At 32.6% G+C, this 24,736-nt stretch overlaps 1 protein-coding gene across 5 annotated transcripts in view; it reads right to left on the bottom strand.

Annotated features, from left to right (window-relative positions):
• Window positions 1–24,736, bottom strand: part of LOC143902915 (metabotropic glutamate receptor 8) — a 210,577-nt gene that overhangs the window by 88,680 nt on the left and 97,161 nt on the right. For all 5 annotated transcript variants that reach the window (XM_077416164.1, XM_077416166.1, XM_077416165.1 and 2 more), the window contains one exon: window positions 9,313–9,444. In XM_077416164.1, coding sequence (XP_077272290.1) covers window positions 9,313–9,444 — 132 coding nt within the window. The remainder of the gene's footprint in view (window positions 1–9,312; window positions 9,445–24,736) is intronic.

Below are 24,736 nucleotides of genomic sequence, written 5' to 3'. Positions count from 1 at the left end.
AAACTAGAAAAACTGAAAAATATACACCTCTGTTTTTACACATAAATCTGAAAAATAATCAACTGCGGCGGAAGAGAAGCGAAGAGCAGCGCAAATATATTTTTCTTACTACCTCGGTCGAAAGTACGTACTTTCGGCCCCGGTTCCACGGCAGAAAGTCTCATTTTTATGCCTTGGTTAAACTATATGCGCGCCATCTAGAATAGCGGGAGTAAAAACTTAGTTGCGTGCACTGGCACTCAATATATGACAAGATCCCTACCACAATATTACCACAAACCCAATTCACATCGCCCCAACCTCTACTTTTACTTTCACTCGTATAACCTAAAAATTTGTTTACTATTAATTGTTGACTATTAATATATAAGCTATAACAGATATAATAACCTCAGTTGTTATAAAATAAGTTTTGTAATTGTGATACAAATAAATAGTCATGTCTAAACATAAACACAATTTCTTTAATTAAAGTGTATTTATACCTTTATTTATAGATGCATTTGATTTGATGCCTGCCCCCGACCAGCAGCACTCGCTTCGCTCGTGCCGCAAATGTCGGGGCAGGCATCAATATCTTCAACACACACATGTCATTCTTCCGTACTTTCGACCAGGCAGCAAGAAAAATAGTATACACTACACGGGCAGAAAGTTTGAGGCTTCGCCTCGAGCACGATGGCGCGCAGTGCAGGAATCTCAAACTTTCTGCCCTTGTAGTGTAATATACTATTTCATCGTGATTACCATTTAATATCCACAGCGACGTTACTGAATTTTATGCTGCGTGTCGTATCATTTACTGAAAAGAGCTTGTACATGCGTATATCACACCTGTTTTTTTATGCAGTGGCTATAAATAAACGTATAATAATATTATATTAAATAATATTATGAAACATATAATATTATTTAAAATAATATTCGAAGTTATTTTTTTCTTTACATTACGATATTCATATTTGAGAGATAAAAATTATATATAAAATGCCGTGCAGAGGTATACCCGCGTGTACAAAGGTTAATATCCCGCGCGTTTGACGCGCGACTCTGTTTCTCGTCGCGGATACGAATAAGAGAGACCTCCGTAACTTTGCAGCATCTGTGCAAGCAGCATCGCGAATCTAATAATCTCTCGTGCCTTGTTGGAAGCGTCTAATTCTGCGTCACCCTCTCTCCCTCGGGCTCTTCTTTGGTCGCGACGGGGTAATTCCATTTTTGCACAAAGAGCATGCGTTCCGCCGAGATAGTTTCCTGTTGATAACATTGTTCCTTAACAGATGTTATTGGCATTATCACGCGTCCTTATCGCGGCTACAGCCCCGACGTATGTGCGAGGCGAGCGACAATGACGTGCGAAAGCCGCGCCCGCATTGTCACTTCCCGTATTAATTGCATCCATTTGTTTCGGTGGTTACCGTTGCAAAACTATTGACGTGACGTATATTAATTAGCTGCGAGAATGATCGATCGAAATTTTACGTTACGAGTCAGGTCGATGACACGAAAAATTGTAGACTAGAATATAATAAGAAAGAATAAGCCCACGATGTATGTATGAAAATCGATACAAAGCTTTTATGTTCTGTTAAATCGGAAACATTGCTAATAAAATTAAAGTACGTTTATATTTTTATTTAATTATTGCTATTGGAAGGTAAATAAATATAATTATTAGATTATTCAACAGTAATTTGCCTGTAATTTGCAATAACATTTTTTGCAACAAATTGCAATTTATATAATTTATGTAAGTGTAATTGTCTAATATATAATGATATATTTTGAAAAAGAAAAGATACTTGATTCATGAAAGCAACATTTTGTTTTCTTTATAATTGAAATTAAAATTGTAATACATACATATATTATAAACGTAAATTGTACACTAATTTCACGAATAATTTTGAAAGATAACATTGTAATATATAATAATAGCAATGTTCAATTGTGTGGTATTAATTATGTAGTATTCTAATATTTCGACAATCAGTGAAATTGTGATTTTATTCAAATTCACTTATTAACGGGATCTTAAAGCCGTCTGTAATACCGGCTTTTTTTCTTAGCACTAATCTTTTAATTGGCTTTATAGAAATGCAAAATTCTTGTCTAGAATTAAAGTACGCATCAAAATCTAGGTCATGGTGGTCGACGTTATATCGAAAACAAGAAAAAATTAATATTTTTGTTAATTTTTGGTATACGTGACGACAATATTTGCTTTGTACAAAAAATTCCACAATAAATATCCACAAAATTAGACCGGCATGACCTAGGGACAACATTTAAGAACAATATCGTGCAATTAGATCTAAGATTGAAAGCCTAGAAAAAAAGATTAGTTTAAATAAACTTTTATATGTGCAAAAGCACATTTAGGTTGACATTGCGTGTAGCGAGAGATGGCGCAGCAATCGAAACAAGGACAGATGCCTCTCGTTAGACAAGAACAGATATAGATATATGACATAGAAAACAGGATTAGAAATGTTGACATTACCGACGTCGAGGAAGTTCAGCCTTCACTTTAGAGGATCCCCTTAACTATTAAATAAACATTTTTATATATAAGCTTTATTTCTGGTTGTACCTTTGAGGTGTAAATTTTCAAAATGATGTTTCCTTAATTAATTAAAAATCTATTTATGCTTTCATGTATTTCTGTTGAAAACAAAATTATTTCAGTTTTTTGCATGGAATACTGAATGCAATTACACGAATGGTGCTCTCTTAAAGTCTAAAACGCGCCTGAATAGATTCGCATCGTATAGCTACTATGTTACCGAGGATTAATGTACTGTGATTTGCAAAGGTTTCTCGGTTACACGCTGAGACTGGAATTAATTAGTTAATTATTGCCTTCAAAGAAAGACAAAAAAAATACAAATTGTCGCTGCTGTTACCAACAAACGCAGTTAATGATTATTGTTAAAGTTCCCGTCGCTCATTTAATGCCAGATGTGGCTGCTCAATTCTTTCTTTTTAAATTGAATACGCTCTCATCAAGTGGGAATTTGAGAATTACATTTACAACTAAATACGTGACACACGAAAGATATTTAATTTCATAAACTACCGCCCAAAGATAAAATTACTAATTAGGACCTTTTAATTAGAAGAAACCGAGATCAATAGAAACGGTTTGATGTTACGATGACTAATTACCAACCGGTAGCAATTAGATCTCTACTCAATACACGCCGTCTCGTTTCGTAAGCCATTTGGTACGTCATTTGCACGGGGGCTGTAATTTCCATAATAGAGACGAATCCGTACATGAGAATTCAAACCCCCGCACGTCGAAATAAATATCATCGATACTCTCTAAATCTTATAGAGTGGTTTCGCCACTAAATATATCAGAGCGATTGCGATAGTCACTCCAAAACGTGTAATTTTATTACTCATCATTATGCGCGCAATTTACTCGACCTTTTGAAGAAAACGAGAGAATTTATTGGCTAATGTATTTTAATGTATCCTCTAATAAAGACGCGCCTAATTATGCATGTATTAAATATGGTTGAGCTCAAATCTAAATCAATATGTGATGGTGGCTCATAATTCTATGTAAATTATTCCCTCACACGCCCCATTACAATTTAGAGTTTAATTGATTTTGGACTCAATTAACGTTTTGTCTCCCCGCGCTGCGGTCACAACCGTGTCACGGCCAAAATTCAGAACACACACATCTGCCTAAATGATTTAATCGATAAAAAATAATTCAATTTACTTTTCAAAGATTATATTTATTACACGAAATATACCTATAAAAGATCAATAAATAGGAAAAAAATATTACAAGACTTTTAAGTACCAGTGAATACATTAAATACAATATTAATTGCCATGTGATTAAGATAATAGTTACAATTATCTAAAAGATTAATGCTTTGCATTTATTAATAAATAATTCATACTCAAAGAACACTCAATTTTCTGCACAAAATGCTCAACATAAATTTCAGAGACAGTTCTCTCTCTTTTGGAGCCTCGCTACATTCCCTAATTAAATTACTATCAATAATCTTTACGCGCCTTTCTACGGCGATTTTCAACGTTTTCGACGGAGTAATGCAATAAACGGCTCATTGCAATTCCAATGAGCGGAGTTGCCATTTGCGGCGCGATGCACAGCTCGCCGTCGGAATCGATTCGAACAATTAAAGCTGCTCGACAAGAAAAAGAATCGAAATGAATGAATTAACGACAATCGGCCAAATAAATAGGACGTTTTATGAAATGTGAGTCGTTATATATAATTAGTCGCCAATTTATCTCTCACGGCGTATTGATCAACGTCAATATATGGAACGATGATGCTGAATAGAAATTGCAATATATACGAGATCCGGAGATAAAATAATTTCAAGTTTATTATTTGAGAAAAGAAGAAAATATAACAGATCAAAAAGATAGATTTATCACTATTTATTCATGAAATTATTGAGAGATATGGCGCATTCGACTTAAATTTAAGAATGCTGGAGAGGAAATTAATAAAAGGGTTCTAATATCAAAGTGTATCCGGAGAATTACAAGTAAATATTAGTTTCATAAATTTTCAAAATTTTCTATTTATATATATATATATATAGCTACATGGAGGTATATAATATAGAAAATAATAAGATCATAAAAGACGACAGCTGGCTCAATTTTCAGGTTTAAAAGAATTGATTCTCAAGCTTATATAAAGAATTGAAATGTAATCTTATTTTTTGATAGTTTTCTTTATAATTAAAATGATACTAATAAAACTATAATTAGTATTGTGTTATTTCCGTATGCTTGCTCTAACACGTTTGGATTAATCGTGTCTTAATTATCTCTCGTTATATTGACTCTTAAAGACTTTCAAATTTGTTTTTTACAGTTTTTACTATAGGCAGTTGACATAATACGAATATGCACGTGGCACAAAGGGTTAATTGCGCCCCGCGGCGTACAAAGGAAAAGCATCGCATAACCATCGAGTGCAACGAGCGGGTTCATACCGGGTATCCTAACAAAAGAGTTACGTTTGCTATGTAAATTGAATGCGACGCGCGCGCGAAGGTTTGCGATGTGGCAAAGATTAACTCAAGTTGAATAACGAGTAAAATAACACACGGCCATTCTCCTAACGTTTCAACACGTAAAGGTCTAAGTTTTTTCCATAATGCATGCGTTTCGCAATAATTGCACAGTTTGGTAATTATAAAATTTGCAAACTTGTACGTGTTATGATGTAACGTAATAACGGTAAAAACTTCTCGCGAGATTGGTAATTATTTCGCAATAATGTTGCAATAATTAGTACACTTGCATGATATTGCATTGAATTTAATAACTAAAGTGGGAGTAAATACTAGTTATTATATCATTATTTATGCTGTTTATTAACTTTTGCGTTTTTATTTAGCAAACATTATTGAGCAATATTACCTCAACACTTAAATTTAAAAATTGACGTTGCAAATAGTTCAAAAATTTTTATACGTTTGTGTAACTGTGTTAAAATTTTGACCCTTTTCTAAATCCTTAATTACAAGTTTGACATAAAATATTTAAGAAAGTGAGAGTAACTTAATTACACGCTAAACAAAGTTTCACAACACAAAGATTTAATGAAGATACACTGAGATATATTAAAGCAGAGACAGTTTCAAAGTATCCTCCGCATTTACTTCAGCTTATTTGAGTAAAATCGTTAACCAACGGAAAGGATTACGAAAATATACCGCGGACGTCTTTGTCCACAGTGAATATCTGTCGGCGGAAAGTGAACTGAAAAGGGTACTTGGTTTCCACCAATAAATAGAAAAAGAAGTAGTTTTCAAACCCAAGTGGGTCGTTATAAAATAATGAGAAGAGCGATAAAAGAGCGTACGTACTTACAATAAAAATCCTCGGTAACACACAACGCAACTCCATGCAGCGGTGCATTTCGGGTCTTCTTAGTCCCAGTCTACAAATAGGTATTTTAAGGGGGGAGTCTCGTGTAACACGCTAAAAAGTAAGGTAACTTGTGGAATTTTTTTTTGAAGAATTAATGCGACGGATCTTTTTCAAACTTTTAGGATATTTTATTATACATTTCAAGAGATAAAAAATTTTTTTTTGTTAAAAAATAATAGTTGTTAGGAACTATGGAGGTTACGAGGCCGCGGTCTGGTCGCCTGAGTTGTGTAAATCGGCAAAATAAAAAATAAAAGAAATTTTCTTATTCTCTATAAAAATACGTCGTCGATGAACCTAAAAAAGAAGGTAAAAGTGCAAAATTAAGGAAACGGCGGAACTTAAAAAATAGTTGCAATTTTAACAAAAAATTTTTGTTTTTTTAAGTCCCGCCGTTTCCTTAATTTTGCACTTTTACCTTCTTTTTTAGGTTCACCGACGACGTAATTTTATAGAGAATAAGAAAATTTCTTTTATTTTTGTTTAAGGCGAGTACAACAGGCGCTGTAACGCCCGCCGATTTACAACTCCGGCGACCAGACCGCGGCCTCGTAACCTCCATAGTTCCTAACACAACTATTATTTTTTAACAAAAAAAAATTTTTTTATTTCTTGAAATGTATAATAAAATACCCTAAAAGTTTGAAAAAAATCCGTCGCATTGATTCTTCAAAAAAAAATTCCAAAAGTTACTTTACTTTTTAGCGTACGTTTACACGAGACTTCCCCCAAATCTTAAGCCCTAAGAAATTGACCAGTCACAGTCAATTATTTTCCTCAAATTCAACTGTGACTGAACAATTTCTTAAGGCTTACGGCTTAGAACACCTATTGTAGACCGGGACTTATCTGATATCTCTTCATCTGCATTGACATAACTTGAGAGTTTATTACGCGTACGCGACTAGTTTCGGCAACTCCAAAAAACTCCAAAGCCTTGTCGTGTGTCATATGTAACTGTTTAGTTTCTATTTTATCGTGTATCAAGACACAACGAATTGTTAAAATGAACTATATCAAACGATACCTTTAAAATAAAATTTACATGAAAGGATTGAGGGGATATTTTGGTTTAAAAGGTCGTAAAAGAAGGTTTTTTTCAGGAATTTTTTATAGGAATTTTTTATATTTTACACGAAAAAAGCAAATAACGTTAAACTTTGCATATTTTTTTTAGCTTTATTTTAAGAATGTATTTTTATTTTCTAACAAAACGCTCTTCTTTTTTATGTTATATCCTGGTCACTATAATTGGAGCTCGCAAGAAAAAATACATATGGACTGTGTAAATGATTCTAGTTGTTCTTCTAGGTATGTGAAGCGCAAAGACCAAAAATTCTTTTATTCAGGATAAACCAATATTTCCAATCTGAAAAATATAGTGGCCTTTTTATTAAAAATATTACAGTTTTCCTCAAAATTTTATTAGTATTTTATTAAAAGAAGAAACTAATAAACGCGTATGGTGTGTGTGTTTATTCTAGTTTAGACAATAGCCACACTTTTCTTGAATAAAAAAATTTTTGGTCATTGCGTTTAGATACCTGAAACACCTAGAATCTTTCACACACCGTTTATATGTTTTTTCTTGCGAGTTTTTTTAGTAACCAGGATATAACATAAAAGAAGAAAATTTTTGTTACTTGGAAAATAAAAATATGTTCTTAAAATAAGGCTACAAAAACATGCAAAATTTAGCGTTCCTCGCTTTTTTTGTTACCCTACAAAACATTCCTGAAAAATTCCTTTCTTTACGACTTCAAATACCGCCTTAACTAAATATATATTTTTAATATAAAAATATAAAGTGTTTTAAACTTTACGCAGATCAATCCGTAGAACAATTTCATTATTATTTACAATATATATAGTTCAAGATAAAGACACGCAGCCACAATGTACGTAAAAGAATGAAGATTGAACAGCATATCAGAAAATTGAATTATGTATGGGAATCTGCGGGACATAATCATATTTCGTATTTTGACAGGAGCTTTGACGGTCACGAAATCCATTCGCACGTCCAACGCCGGTGACAGCGGATCGATAGAACGTCTCAACAACGGTGGAAGCTTCTTTGGAAAGCCGATTTTGCGCGAATCACCGGATTCTTTTCAGCGAACCCGTGCTGCGCGACGTATTTTCGAAGGCGTTATAAATGCGGGGGAGAGGGGAAGGTCTTATCAGTGTCTGATAAGGACGGGGACCGATCGATGGCGCGAGAATGGCTCTGCCCGGCTTGATCCTCATGGATGAATGACTATGATTGATATAGTCGTCATTACCGGTCACAAAGTTTCAGCCATTCCATTTTCGAAAAAGCTGAAATTGCTCTGCCATATAGTTGCGCTTTCTTTTTCGGTCTCTCTTTTTTTTTCTTTCTCATACACTATATACCATTTGTAACCTTCGTATATCAAAGGAAGCTACGTTTTCACAAGTCCTGCAAAGACCTGCCGATATCCGGCCGTGCTTTCTACAAAGCTGCCTCTCAAATCGGTTATTTTTTGCTCTCAATCTCGACGGACACACGTGGCATAACAACACGTCGAATCGTGCAAATAAAGGCCCGAACGAAGTAACGAAATGTCACGCTTTTAGGAAATCTTGCTTTTAAAATTCTTTTTATATTTTTAACTTTGCATGAGACGTTGTGCCGATATACGTGCGGTATATTGATAGCAATCTCTCTATGCAATTAAAGTAAATTTAAAACCAAGTTTAAAACGCAACATTAATTTGTAACTAAAGAAATACCAGTCATGCAGCATGTATGCTTGTACACTGTTTTTTCACTTTTAATTTAAATATGAGTAGAAATAGAACATATATGTCGCAGGGATTTCGTGTAATTCGTTTTTTTTTTGCAAAATTCCTAGAGAATCCGCAAAAAAACCGGAATATTGTGGAATAAATAAAGATTACACAATCTTATTAGTTATTTTGCAAAATCCTGTCAAATCCTGTCACAATTTCAGTCTGACAGAACCTATACAGACTGTCCTTTTATAATTTATATTTATATTTTTTATTCATTCTACAATATCTCTCTCCTGGTTTTTTATGGATTTTCTAGGAAAATTTTGCAAAAAAAATTAAATAAATTGCATGAAATCTCTGCGATATATACACACGATATATACTATATCAGAACATTTTTATATAATCTTAATGCTTTAGGTAGTAAGCTGATGTTATATTTGTCGTTATTTTTTTACATCTTGCTCTACCTAGGATATTTTAATATTTCTTCGTTAAAACAAAAATTGAGGATTAATTATCAAATTAAACTTATTATAATTATGCTATACATGAAGATTTGAAGTACTCTTCGAAATAGATTATACGGATTAGACAGATAATTACCTTAAAAAGCCGCAAGATGTTGGCCACCATAATAGAAACCACGCTGAATGCGGCGCCTATCACACCAGTTACTGGCTTGTGGGGAACGTAAGTGGGCGTCTTGCCATTTTCACATTTGTACTCCGATATGTCCTGAAACGAGAAAAAAATGCCAAGATATATTCCCTCGCTGTGTGCTGCACAATAATGATATAATAAAGAGAATACTTATTTTTATCGGGAAGTCACTTAAAGGCGCTTTCTAAAACGTCGGACAAAATTAAAGTGCAATTTTCACAATGACGCTTTTACGTTGCTAATACCCCTAATACTCTATTCGCTATAGCTACATCCACTCGCGTCTGTTTCGGAAATCTTAGTATCAACTTCTAAAACATTGGATACTTAAGAAACACTGTATAGAATACATTTATATTTTTATTAGCAAAAAGCAAGCATTTGGGGCATCTTTAGAAATAAAAGAGAAATTTCTGTCACATGCAAAAGCTACAATCTGTCTCGAGTTATTGAAAAATTGTTTTAAACGTTGCTCCTTTCAATGCGCCGCTGGATTTCTATATATGCGTATGTTTTTTCACTCTGTTTCCTCTCTATTCGATAGAGATTTGCGTGGATAACTGTCGTGATAGATGACATTCGACTGTATGGAGTTACCCGAGTTTGTTTTGTCGTGCGCAATTCGGTATGGTCGCGCTCGTTAGAGCCTTTCTATAAGTTACAGCGTCACACGCTGTTTGTAATTAAGGAATCCTGTGCAATTCTCAATTCGATATGGAAGTGCACCTGCCATTAAGTACTGTGCGTTGGACAATTGCCCTTCTACCTACTCGAGGCGAGTAGCCAATAAACAAAACAATTATAAACCGTCCGCTAATAGAAGTCAACGCTTGATTATTTTCTTAATGTAGTGTAAATATAACTTCTAAATTTCACTAAATTCTCAAAGCAAAAAATAATTTCAATAGATATAAGTTAAATGACATTAATTAATTAAAAAATTACGATCCCAATTTTTAATTATTGTTTTCACTTATTTCTTCTATTTTTTGGCAAAAAATAACACGATAATAAAAAAACAAGATATAACATATAGTTTCGGTAAATCATTGTATTTCATAAAAATATCGATATACTTGCTTAATTTTTTTACAAATTATATGAAGCAAATATTCATGAGATGCAAATTGTTTAAGACGCCTAGAAATTTATGCAAAATTTCTCGTGTTTACTTTGTAAATGTATAAATAGCTCTCGGTAACGAGTTTGAGGTTTAACGCAAATATTAAAGATATTAAACTATTAGGAGAACGAACTCACATTAACGGCTGTACTATATGCATACGATTATATGAAGTGCAACACGTTTAACAGTATCAAATTGCCTCCGTTATTATTAGATGCATAGTTCGCGTTATAATAACCGGCATTCGTTCGCCAACGTTTTCGGAGCCAATTAGATTTCGCTGAATGTAGCTTTTGAACAGACGAAACTCGGTCGACTCGGAGAGTGTGTTCAGCGTCGACGAGAGGACTTCTCACAGAGAGGCGGATGCGTTTCGTTCGCTCTGCGACGATCTTATCGTTAATCCCTTAAATGTCGCGGAATATCCGGCGCATTTAGCACAAACCGTGGCAAATATATCACACGCTGCTTAATTTTTAAGCTGCCTAGAAATTATTTCCGCGACTCTGCAATTTAATTATAGAATTGCATCGCAAGAGAAAACAATAAGGGATTTATTTCGATAAATTTATGATTGAAATTATAAGGGATTAATTTTCAAACCCTTTTATTGCTCCGAATATTCACAAGCAGTAGATTTTCGTGTACATGACAGAAATATGTGTACAGAATTTGTGAATCCGTCTCTTTATACTTTATTGGCCGAATCCTTTGAATTTTCCGCCAAATTGGCGAGTGTTTTATCGATATTGCACGTGTGTAATCAATCGCGAAATGCACGGAAACTTTCGCGGAGAACGAGATATATATGAGGTAATAAAATTTCATTAATTTTTGAACGATATCAAACGGTTTGTACTTACGATTTAATTTCGTGAATATTTACGTATACTCGCCGCGCGTTCGTTACGAGATTTTATCACGCATTCAGCGCATTTCGTGAAAACGCCTGCGCCTGTTTGCGGAGAGAGAGCGTTCGGGCGAGGGAGACTCGAGAATATTATACCCGGCCCGGGGTATGCTCGGATGATTTAAATATGGTGAGGCAAACATCACGCAGATGCATGCGTTGTGTATTTCTGCGAGGAAATTCTCCGAACGACTGCATAAATCCGGAATGCATCGTGTTGCCACACTTCAGGTTTATTTAAATGATCGCATGTGTCTCCCCGGCGGAGACTCATGACATATTAATGCGATTTTTTCGGCGATAACTTGCCGTGTGTACGTATACATATGTATGTACACATGCTTACGTTATAGTGTAACGGGAAAGTTAACTAGCGTAAAATGGTGTCGCCATGAGGAGGAAAGAAGGCAAGCGCATTTATGAATGTATTACGCACGCTGAAAATATTCCATTACACGTTATGAATAAATACATATTTCATCGCATTGCACGTATTATCGATTATTTATACAATGAAACTGTAATAACATTGTTAAAAGATTATTCCGTCAATCAGTAAATCTGGTTTATATGTCATGAAAAACCGTGACCGGCAAAATACCATGAGCTTTATTGTTAAAAAATGTGACTGAATTAATAAAATATGCGGATTGCCATTCAGTAAATAAATTGACATATATATAAGTTGGATTTAGCGAGTTATATTTAGTCGCGTTTAGAACATCATTTCGACGAGAACGTATATTTTAATCTAAAAAGTTAAATAAATATATTAAATTCATATAATAATGTTGAATGGCAACAGGTAGGTACATTAAAATATAATTAACAGTTGCTAAAAACACAAGCGTTATAGAAGCTCGAAAAGTAAAAAATTAATCGTCCATATTAAACGTTTTAAATACCGGTAAAAAAGAGCTCATCGAACTTTTATAGCTCTCTCGTCGATATCACAAAGTGCCTATCGATTCTTATAAGTATACATAATTTATGATTAATCGGTGCCCGTTATCTGAATTATTTGAGTATCAGTTATGTCCGATATGTCTGACATGATGAACGAGCTGTAAGATACAGAAAGCTATCAGTCGACGAGACGTGATGGCTCTTAAATCATGGCACCGTTCCAAAGTGTTTGGCATCCTGAGCGAGTTTTGAAAGAGACTGTGGAGGCCCAAAAAAAGAGAGGAGATTCGTGCCGTCGAAGATTCATAGATCTTCATTCAAGAAGGCGCGTTCTTCTGGCGAGGTGTATATATACCACTCGCGCTCGAACGCGAGAAATAAATCCAAACACCGGATTTGAGCATATGCATTATTCACGCCGCCGAAAGATGCGTCCAATCCAACGCGGAAAATAGAAAAGACGAATTCGCGCGTCCGATCGACAGCCATCATAAGTTGAAAGTTGAACGCATTCGCAATATTGATACGCATTTTTAATAAATTCCACTCAAAAGATATTCGCGTTTTTATTCGGAAACAAATAGGTTTGTAGTTTTTATTAAAGGAAAGCGACTATAAAATTTTTTTAGTAAAAAAATGTGTTTTGCAATTTAGATATAAATTGTTCTAATTTTGTAAGGATATAAATTTGTTCTAATTTTGCAAATTTAAGAATTTCAATTTTTAGAATTTAAAGGCTTCCATCAATAAAAAACGTTTTGTATTTGAGTGGAAGATTTCTATTCATGTAGAATTTTTTGTATTAAATTTTTAACATACACAGGTGTTAATGTAACATATTGTCATTGTGTTATTTTGGCTTTTCTGCGTTAAGTTAATATTCAACGTTTCTAAGAGTTAAAATAACACAATTTATATGTAAATGCACGAATTCTTGGGGACATACTTTATATATATATATATATATATATATACATATATATATATATATATATATATATCCGGGACTTTTATTTTTGATATCGGTATATATATTCCGGGACAGTTTTTTAAATCTGATTACATATTGTATACGCGTTATATTCCAGGACTGTACATTTCAAAAAACGTAAACAGTCCCGGAACATACCTCTGGACCTACATATATATATATATATATACATATATATATGTGTTAAAATAAACACCTAAGTTGTGTTAGTTTCCTCTCTATAAAAGTTTCCATCTGTTAAATCGACATTTTCTTATGTTATATATCATGGCTGCATCTCGATATTCACTGCCAGTACTAAAATTTTATAGTGTACGTGACATAAATTATAGATTTTCAGTATTGACAGCAAATACCGCAGCCTATAAAGATGAGATATTGCTATCTTCTGTATTTGCAAGAAAAAGAGAAGAAAGAATAGCATTTAATGTAAAAATAACATTTTATTTTAATTAAATATAACATTATAAGTATGTGAATTTAACATAAACTTTGCTTCCAGATAGCGTCCATGTGTTACAATTTTGTGTTATTTTTTTACATTTTTGTCTTCTGTTAAATTAACATAAAAATTAGAGTGAATAAATTGAGACACGTAAAATTTAACACAAAATTTTTGTACTGAGTAAGATTAATGCTCTGAACCTTTATAAATGTATAAAATTAACTGTAGATTTCAAACAATCGAGCTAAAACTTCTAATTGTAAATATACAAAAACAGATGACAAGAGAACGAAGAAAAGTTTCAAAGACGAGCAATAGAGGTTCTATTTTTAACTAAAGGTAAAACGTGCACGGAGTAATCTGTTTCTAAGTAAAACGTATTGGGGGAGAAGGGATAAATCAAAAGATTTAGAAACAGTACGTGAATAATAACGATGCAAGGTTGATGAATATTGCGCACGCAAAAGAATACTTTTATAAAAATCTACGGCTCCCCCTGGTACCACCATGATTTACGATTCTCACGTGATAACTGTTCCTAGGAGAGAGAGCGGCCGTAGCGCTGAATGGGAAGCGAAGGCAATTGCTTGTCAGGAAACGTGGGAAATAAATGGCTTTGAACGAGTGTCGCGTCGCGCGAAATCAAAAGGTGGGACTTTTGGCAATTGCGGACACGGAGGGTGATTCCTCAAGATCGCGCAACATGTCGGCTCTCGGCCTGTGATAACGCGATCCAATTTTGTGGTCTAAGCTATTACATCCGGCAACTTTCCTTTCCTTTATTAATCACATAATTAAGAATATAATTAAAACTTGTAATACGATAAAGCATAATTAAACTTAATAAAGGATGATATTCTCTCTCCCCCTTGGTAAATTAATGCAAGCTCGGATCTCTGCAAAGCAGAAGGTTCAAACAAGGTTTATGCTAATACATTGAAGTCTTATGAAGTGTTCCCTCTATATATTATTTTAAGCCAAGTTTAATAAAAATACATATTTCAAATAATATTTAATAATGCAAATTAAAATTCCAAAGTAATATAAAGGGTGTCAAACTTGACAGTTTATTTAATTTTATATGATTTATATCAATTGCATTAAGACTTTTTAATTTCTTTTACTTAAAGTCTGAAAATAAAGTACAAGAGTCTTAATTACCTTCTATTCCAAGAAGCAAAAATCTGCTTAAAACTATAAAACATATTCATTTCCATGTAAAATTTAAGAAAAAAGTAAAAATTACAATCTTATATTAAAATTCAGATGGTAGAAATATATGTTTCTGAAGCATTCGAGTGCAATTCTACGCAATGTAGTAATAATGTCAATCCCAATTTCTCTACGATTCGCAGAATTTATGCCGCACTTCGTATCGCTGAGTATTACGTTGAGTTGCCCGCGGCGACGCAGACTTTCTCTCTTTTAAGTTCACGAGATAAATTCCCGGCGCGAATAAAAAGAAGCCAGGGGAAGAGGACTGACTTATATGAATTTACTACGATTCCATAAATCTTACTCAAGCGGAAGCGCTACCTCCCGCAACGAATACATTTCTTATGTTGAAATATTTTTTAGAAACACCTAAACATCTTGTATGATCGAAAAAATATTTTATAATGAAGTTTGTACATTCTGTGCAAGCTCGATGTTGTATGTCGTATGATTAATATCGAAGGTACTTTTGAATTCTTCTCCTTTTTAATTAACTGACTTTCGTATAGAAAAAATTAAAATCCCATCTTTTTTAAATTTTATAAAAGTAAAGGAGGCTATATTGTCCCAGGTAGCACATACACGTTTCAAAAATGTTTTATAAGCATTTTTCCGAAACGTTTATTTATAACCGATTTCTAGGAACGTTTCTTATGAGTAAAAGTCCATTCGAAAAACGTTCGATGGAACGTTTCTTTTCCGAGAAAATAACGTTTAAGACACTATTATAGAAACGTTTTTTTAATAATAAAGGAATTTTAAAATTCCTGTTTTTTACGTCTTTTGAACGTATTTATGACGTCTTTAAGACATGCGTGAGAATGTTCTAGAAGCTTTATGCATCTATTATACCATCTATTGCGTCTATTCTTTTTCGAAGAAATTCCTGAACTGGTACACACATTCATGCAATATTCCCTCTAAGTTAAAGTGAAACAAAATATACTTGTCTCACTCTAACTTAGGGAAAATCGGGGCTCGTTGACACAAGGGGCAAATTGGCAATGCGTTCCGTTTATGTATTTATGAAAAAAAAACAATGGAAAAGTTATCACAAAGGGTCTGTTTTCTATTGCTCAACTGGCTGCGCTAGTTCAGAGTTTATCTTTTTCCTTTCAATGTGGAGTAAAAAAAATAAACTCTGAACTAGCGCAGACAGTTCAGCAATAAAAAACAGACCTAAAATATCTCTTTTATGACATAGGTACTTTTCCCAAAGTTATTCCCAAAGTATTTAAATCAAACAAGTATTACAATAAAAAAAAGAGAAAACTCTGATTCAAGAGGTAGCAAGTCGAGCGTTTTAAAATATCGTACACTGTTGAAAACAGAGGTCCTGTGTGTTAAAAAAAGTCCTTGTTAAAATTTTTGCGTAAAATAATCAACACATACGTGTGTAGATTTTACATATGCCTGCTATGTTAATTGAATTTTGCAAATTCAAAATGTAAAATAATTAAAATAACTTAAAAAAATGTGTTAAAGTAACACAATTTGAACGTACTTATTAAATGTGTTAAAATTTACAGAAAAAATGTTGATTTTACTCTATAAAAGTAGAAATAAAAATTTACAGAAATAGTGTTGATTTTATTTTACAATCTCAGCTTCAACATAAAAGTTATGTTGTTGTTAATTGTACACATAATTAACTTCAAATTACGATCAGAATTACATTTCCTTTCTGTTGAAATATTTTAACATAATATCAGTGTTACCACTTAACACATCCATATTATGTTAAATTAACACAAAAATTTGAGTGGACTGTTTTGGACATGTGATTTATGTTATAATTAACACAAATTTTCCAACAGTGTATTAATGTTCTTCAGCTTGAAAAGTAAATCAAAACGACGTATTATTGTTACTTAAAAGAAAAGTTTCTGTTACTATATTCGACTATGTTATTTTAAGTAACAACAGTAATTTATTATAATAAAATGACTAAAATTAAACGTATGTAGGGATGGGATATGTTGACTTATATTAAGGTACGCACTTGACTTGCTGTTGCCGCGAGCGTGAGACGTGTGTGAATATGTGATTTGCTACCTACAATGCTGATAGAAGCTAGAAATATATTTATATTTAATATTTTTATATCGAAGAGAGAAAGCTACATCTAAAATAGTTTACAATTTTCTGTAACAGCATTTTGCTATTCGATCATTAGAAAATAACTGATAGGTATTTGATGTACCCTGCAATTGGTGCAATAGAATCGAGAGTGTAGGTGAAGGATATCGATTAGGATATGGATGTCGCGATTATCGATATACTGTCGCGATAGGCGGATCCTTCTTCCGTTAGGAAAGCTATCTGTATCGCTACGTAATAGACGAGTTTGTATAAGCACAAGGTGTCTAGATATTATTTTCCTTTCCACAATTGTTCCTGCATATTAAAGGCATATTGCGCTCTCTGCCAACAATAACTTTAAAAGATATATAATCTTTATCAAGAAGTACATCTGCTATGCGTTATGTATTTCTATTACGTTTTCATTAATTTAACATAGACTTTTGTCGTACCTATAGCCAGCTTACCCTACTATCGGGGCAAGCTGGCTACAATGCAGCATGTTCGTATTTCACTTATTGCAAAGAAACTATTCAGTATAAAAAATCGTTCCTGGTATGAAAATGTAGAGAAAGTTTCTCTCTATCATATTCATACTGTTTAATCATGATAATTAAATGTTTAAAAAATCAAATGCCGAAATTGTGAAAACTGTGTCAACGAGCCCCGATCTCCCCTACTGATGTGCACCAGTTCAGGAAGTTCTTCAAAATAAAACAAACATATAAACTTTTTTTCAATAGCTACGTTTTGCAACTGTTGAAAGTTTTCTAAGCTTGTGCAATAATTAGTGCAATATAAATAATGTTTTAAAAAAGACTATTAAAGCTATTATATTTATATAAATAAAGCAAATTATAATTTTAAACGTAATTAAAAAATACGTTTTTTAAATCATTGTTTAAATCATAGTTTCAAAAACATTTTTATTCAAACGTTTCTTAATGGTTCTTTACGGTTATGAAACTACAGATAATATATTATACGTTCAAAAAACGTATATAAAACTAATATGTGCTACCTGGGGTGTCAATTAAAGAAAAAAAAAGGATTTTTTAAGATAGAGAGGAGCTTTTTAATTTTCAGGGTAGGCTGAAAGACTTTTGGAGCTTTTTGGCTTTTTATCTTGAAATTTGTTTATCCGATTCTTTCTTTCTCTATCTGTTTTTCAAGAATGATTCTTTGTAAGGGACATTTAATTAGAGAACAACCGAAACACTTCACTAAAAGTACTGCATCTTTTGTGTGATACGATAAAATCTTATCCTTTAATATTTTATATCTACCTAATTGAGAAATGCGCGAACGGGCAAACTGTCAAGACTATATACTCCAGCCGCTGAAGTAAATTAACTTCTCTCGTCGCGCGAGGAAGTAAATTGAATGCGCGGGCGCGCAAAGCACTGAAATACAAGTGCAACTCGGAGTTATAAGTTCTCATCAAAAGAAAGTATTATGTCGCGATGGCAAGTGCGCAACGTGTCGCTGGAATTGATTCCGCCACGCCGGTGCGCGTCGTAACTAACTACACTTCGCTGGCACGCTCGATTTAAACAACTTTCGCGAACGATTCAGGTTCTATATAACGTTCGGCTCTGGTACGTGATTCACAATTAGAAGCATCTCCTTATATCTATACTCCGCAGTTTTTCTGCGTAAAGTTTTGCCGATACGCCTGTGTCAATTGAACGTGGGTAGCATCACATGCGCGCCGAGAGATGAAAGGGCGAGTTCAGCGCGATTGGGAAAGCGCCTATATCGAACTCAGCGAATTCCCGCGATCTTTCCCCTTCGGAATTTTATTGGTCGGTTTTTTTTTACGCTCCACCGTGATGGTCCTTATACTTCTTATCGAGAAGCTTCCTGCCTACGTAACTACGGTCGACGATCCTAATTCCCGGCGCACGATCGCGGAATATTGATTCCTCCCGTACTATGATATTTTAATTCCGGACGGATATAAGCCTTTGAGATCATCGGGCTTGTGATATCTATTTTCCAAATAACTGATGTTATTGTTTTAAATAACTATATAAATCTTGCTAAATATTGTACAAATTTTTCTTTAACTCTTCTTTCAATTATATTATCCATTTTCAAGCAAATTAACAAAGTTTTTAAAGAAAAAGTGTTACATTAAAATATATAGAATAGTAATAAGTGAAACAGAGAGGACCGTTATGATATACAATCAATTAAGGCTATTGATGGAAAAAGGGTACATATAGGCTTATATAGCCTTTTTCCGCAAATCGTCTAAATTATATATATAATTAGGGGTCAAAACCACTTTTTAAAAACATTTGACTTACACCACTGTAGTTTTTACCCGTCCATATATATAACACATTATACCCGAGTCGATGTAGACGATTTACGAAAAAAGAGCACATAAGTGCCTATGTGCCCTTTTTCCATCAATGGCCTCAATTAGATTAGAGAGAAAAACACCATTTAACTGGATTGGATCTTGGTAGTTTAATTAGAGCTCTAAAAAAGTAGGTATTCTCGTTCCGCCATTTTGGATCTAATCATATGTGAAAACATAACCTTTTCGTAAATGTCAACACGCTTTTCGGTCTCGTATTCTCAGAGCTTCCAAAATGACTGGCTGCGTTGCAATTAATTGCAATAATAGAAGCAAAAAAGGGTTTCAACTTTTTCGGAAAAGCGTATTGACGTTTACGAAAAGGTTATGTTTTCACAGATGATTGGATCCAAAATGGCGGAACGAGAATACTCACATTTATAGAGCCTTAGTTTAATAATAATATTGTATAAATTTTGTATACTTTACTAATTATTGATTATCAGTTTAAGTATGTAGATTTACTGTTCCAATAAAGGCTGGGTTTTAAAGACCTACAAAAAAACGGGGCACAGAGTGCGGCGTACTAAGTTTGAAAAAAGTATACAAAATTCACACAATATAAATTCACAAATATGTTTCGTATTTATTAGATTTCTGTTCTATAAAAAAACATTTGTTATCCGTGATAATCACATTTACGCATGTAAAAAGTTAGCACTTTGATAATAGAGGAGTTCAAGTTTAAAAACTTTATAAATCCGTATTGTGTGTGTGCGTGTGTGTGTGTTGTATATTTTCTATTATTGCAGCCACACATTCATCATATCGACAAAACAAAGTGGCGATTTAGCTCGATTCTTTCGTTACGTCACTTTTTTCCCATCGATATCACACACACACACACGCGACAACAACCCGCAGAGAATCGCATTTAAGTTCTTGACCTTCCGTAAACCTGCGGACTTTATTACGTACGATTCTTCGTCAACACAATCTGGCGGAGTAAAATGTCGGTCGCTGGGTTCGCAAAAAATTCTGGGCTTAAGTGTCATTTGTCACAGCCTGATGAAAAAAAGGGAAAAAAAAAGCAGAAGAAATACTCAACACTCCCGACTATACGAGCACCGATGAAAAACGTTCTTCGCATGCGCTTTACGACACAAACGACAGCAATGTTGAACTTTTTGCTGCAAAATATTCGCCAGAAATAAATATTTCGCAGATTCACATCTGACAGAGACCGACTACCGCGCAATCGCGACATTTTTAACCGTAATAAACTTTCCTGATAATTTTCTGCTCCTTGCAAATCTTTTATCAGAACTTACGAATTGTTTTTCTTTGGTCGTAAAAATTTATGTAGCTCAACATTTTTATTAAGGATTTTATATTTCGGGAAAATATATCTCTTTCACTTTTTCATGTTTCGTGTTTCGTAGGTTTTGTAGTTTTGTTAAATAGCCTCATAATTTTTATTAAGGATTTTATATTTTGTGAAAATATATCTCTTTTACTTTTTATGTTTCGTGTTTCGTAGGTTTTATGGTTTTGTTGTATATGTTTCGTATAGGAACAATCATTAATCAACATCTTGTGAGAGATGTACTCTATCACAAGAGACATGGTATATAATGTCTCACGCCAAGTGTATACGTGCGATGCAAGGCGCTGTACTTTACGGCGCTGTACTTTACGCTGCCTATAACTATATACAGTTGAGCTCAGTCAAGATTTACGTTCAGTTATAAGGGCTGAATCGATGCGTTTCTGGGTGAGCTCAATCAATTGAGTGGGTTCACATTATGTAACAAAACTATTTTTATTTTTGCTGACAATGAGATTTTTCAGCTTAAAGTCCAAAATCGCCTAACTTTACGACAAGAAACATCATAATTTTCGTTAGAAGATGCCACGAGACGCAGCAGCGCCGTTGCACGGAACTCGATCATCTGATATCTGTCATCTGAATCTGACATCTGCCTTGCTCACTAACGTATAATCTTACATAATGATAGTAGTAATAAACGTAATAATTAATGACACATGAGGTTATCCTCCTGTGTTATTAGTCACATAAATAATAGATAAATAAAACAATATATGTATTTTTTTATTGTGAAGTGGTGATAAAGTAAAGAATACAAATAAAAAAGTTCTTTTAATTCTTATTTATTTATGTCAGTATTTCCATATTAATTCATGTAGAGATAAATGTGTGAAGTAACCTTATTTTCTGATAAATAACATATGTAGTAAAATATTTTAGTAGTAAAATATTTTCTGTCGACAAATAAAGAATTATCAGCAGTTCTACAGCATTTCTACAGTATTTAAAATTTATTTGGTTGGTTTCTCTCAAACAAAGCTTCCAATTTTTGTCAAAAAAAGTAATAAAGTCAAATTTGACAAATTCTTGTTAGTGAAACATTAAAAACTGGAAATATGTGAACTAATTTTCACAGTACAAAAACAATAAAATTGCACTCAGAGAGTGTTGCATTAGTTTTTTCAATAGAATTTAAGGTTAGTAGAAATTTACAAAATTCAATTAAAATAAAATTTTAATTAAAAAAACTTGGCATTGCTAGATTCAAAATATAATAAAGTAGAAAAACACATAATATGTTTGTAACTTAAATTTTAAAATAATTAATGTATTGTTTAACAATAATGTTAACAATGACTTTCTTTTTCTTATAAACAAATATAAAACATTAATTTTACAGATTCTTACACTACTTAATCTTCGGTACTTTATTGTAATTAAATTATATACAGGGTGATTCAAAAGGTTACTTAAAAGGAGCATATAGATTTTACACTACTTGACGTTGTCAGGGCGATGCCTGGTGTATTTGAGAAAATGTGCCAGAATTTTGTTCGACAAATGAGAGAGGTTCGTTCCAGGTTCGAATCCTGGCTGAGGTAATATTTTTCGCAATAAATTTTTTTACAGTTTTTAAATAATTAAATCAAGTCAATATAGCGTTTTTTATTGGCAGAACTAGTGCGCACTCAGTGCACATTAAAGCCGTTGTGTACATTGATTTAATCTTTAATATTTAAAGTAAATTGCAAATATTTTGATAAAATACCCAATATATATTTTACCAAATAGTACAATAAAGAATATTAAGGCTTTCGTGGACTTAACCCGTTTACATTAAACATACACTTTACGTTGATTTGTGTATGACGACTTTAAAATGTGCACTGAGCGCGCATCAGTTCTGCCAAAGAAAAACGCTATTAATTCCGGGGATGAAAGGGTTTTAATGTTCCAACAATAACTGTGTTTCAAGTCCGACAAAAAAAATCGGCGCGCAGTTAAATAAGTTAAAAATATATGTATATACATTAATATATGTATATACATTATACATGTACACCAGAAATTAATATTAGGCTGCTAAAGATCTAACAATAAGCTTGGACCATAAATGGCATTTTATTCAAATTTGATTGTATATCGTAACGGTCCTATTTTCTCTTACTATTATTAAAATTATTGAGTTTTATATAAAAAGAAACGTTTATAAAAACAGATATACGTGACGAGATAAATATTTAGGTATTATTCAAGAAGAAGATGAGTTAGCTCAATATTTTCTGTCATTGTTTAAAATGTACTTTGGGCTAACTTTGAAAACTACACAAAAACTTACTTATAATTTTGGTGTTGAATTAAATAAATCAGTGCCTTTTTTTTGGAATGACAAAAAGTAGACAGGCAAAGACTAGATATAACTTTAAAGACACGTAATATGTGCAGCCATCAGCATTTGTCATTGAAGAAGCCGGAATTTCGTTAAATTTTTGTGAAACAAAAAATCGTTGATGTATAAATAATTATACGAGAAAGTAAAACGCTACTGTGTAGAAGTTGAAAAGATAATCATAGTAAGAAAAATACTATAAGTAAAACATTTAATAGTTGATAGTTATAATAGCAAAACTTATGATAGTTTTGTGGTAGTGATACTAATGATCTTTCACATACAACGTCGATATTCGTTTTATTAGTGTTAAGAATTATTTCATTACATTGTCAATCACCGCGATTCATACATGTTTAATACCTTATTCAAATGACTCTAGTATATTAATAACAAACTTTATGAAAAACTTACAAAATTTTATTAAATTTTATTTTTACATAAAACAAAATATAAGATAAATTTTGCAATAACGTTTGTGATACGCAAATTTCTTAAAATCATAAAATGTAAATAAAAGGATAATTGAAAATGCAAGAATAAATCCATACATTCAAACTTTTAATAAGCCATAAGATCATTTGTTTGAGAACGAGTATTTCTTCGCTGTTTAATATATTTATACATATAATAAAGGTAATAGATAATAGGGATAATACGTATACAAATTATATGTTATAATCATATACAAATTATATATTATAATCATATACATAATTGATTGTGGACAGTTTAAATTAATAAACTGTTACATTTTTCAAAAATCTATTACCTTATTAATTAAAATGTATCTATTTTATGTTATGATATCTCTCTCTCTCTCTCTCTCTCTCTCTCTCCATTTCCATTTATCAATTTTTTAACAAATATAAACAAAATGTCTGAATCATGTTTTAATTGCAACTTTGTAATAATATTACATTACTATTAATTTTAATGTATTTAGAGATTATGTATAAAAATTATACAATAATTTATTCATAAATTGTTACATATTGACTAGAATTATAAACACAATCCGTATTTTAAAGTTGGAATACTAATACTCGAAATATTCTAATAATTTGAACGCTTGAATTGGACTAAGCAAAGAAAATTATTTCGAATAATTTCTATATTTTAGTACATTCGGATATGTTTTACAACTCTAACATGTATACAGATTACAACTCTAATACAAACGTATACGTTAAAGTAGACGTTACAAAATAAATGAGTTTATACATCGATATAAGAGAATTCCGATATACTTGAAAATATTAGATTAATTAGTAAGTAATTAATAAAACAGTTAGTAGGGGATACATATATAATATTATATATTTATAAAAAAGTTGATCTAATTCGTAAGATCGTTTTACGTTATGCAACAACGTAAAACGTCTAATTATTCGTCAAATGCGCCTGTTTACTACATTCTATTATACAAGTCAAGATCGTTGCTACTGTTGGTGTTACATGCAATATAGCTTCCAGATTTGGTCAGGCAACTTAGATCCTTGTTGACCGTTATAATTGGACTTGTACATATTACATACTTAATATACATATATGAAATAATTAAAAAATCGAAGAAGTACAAATGTAATATTAGAATTATAAGATACTGCTGCCATATATTATTTGATTACTAAACCAAAAACTGTAACAAATTATTCTCACTTA

The sequence above is a fragment of the Temnothorax americanus genome, unplaced genomic scaffold (assembly GCF_048541705.1).
Source record: "Temnothorax americanus isolate GAGA-0224 unplaced genomic scaffold, ASM4854170v1 Scaffold42, whole genome shotgun sequence".
Lineage (NCBI taxonomy): Eukaryota > Metazoa > Arthropoda > Insecta > Hymenoptera > Formicidae > Temnothorax > Temnothorax americanus.
The sequence above is the reverse complement of the archived record's forward strand: the minus strand, read 5'-3'. Positions and strand labels throughout refer to the sequence as shown.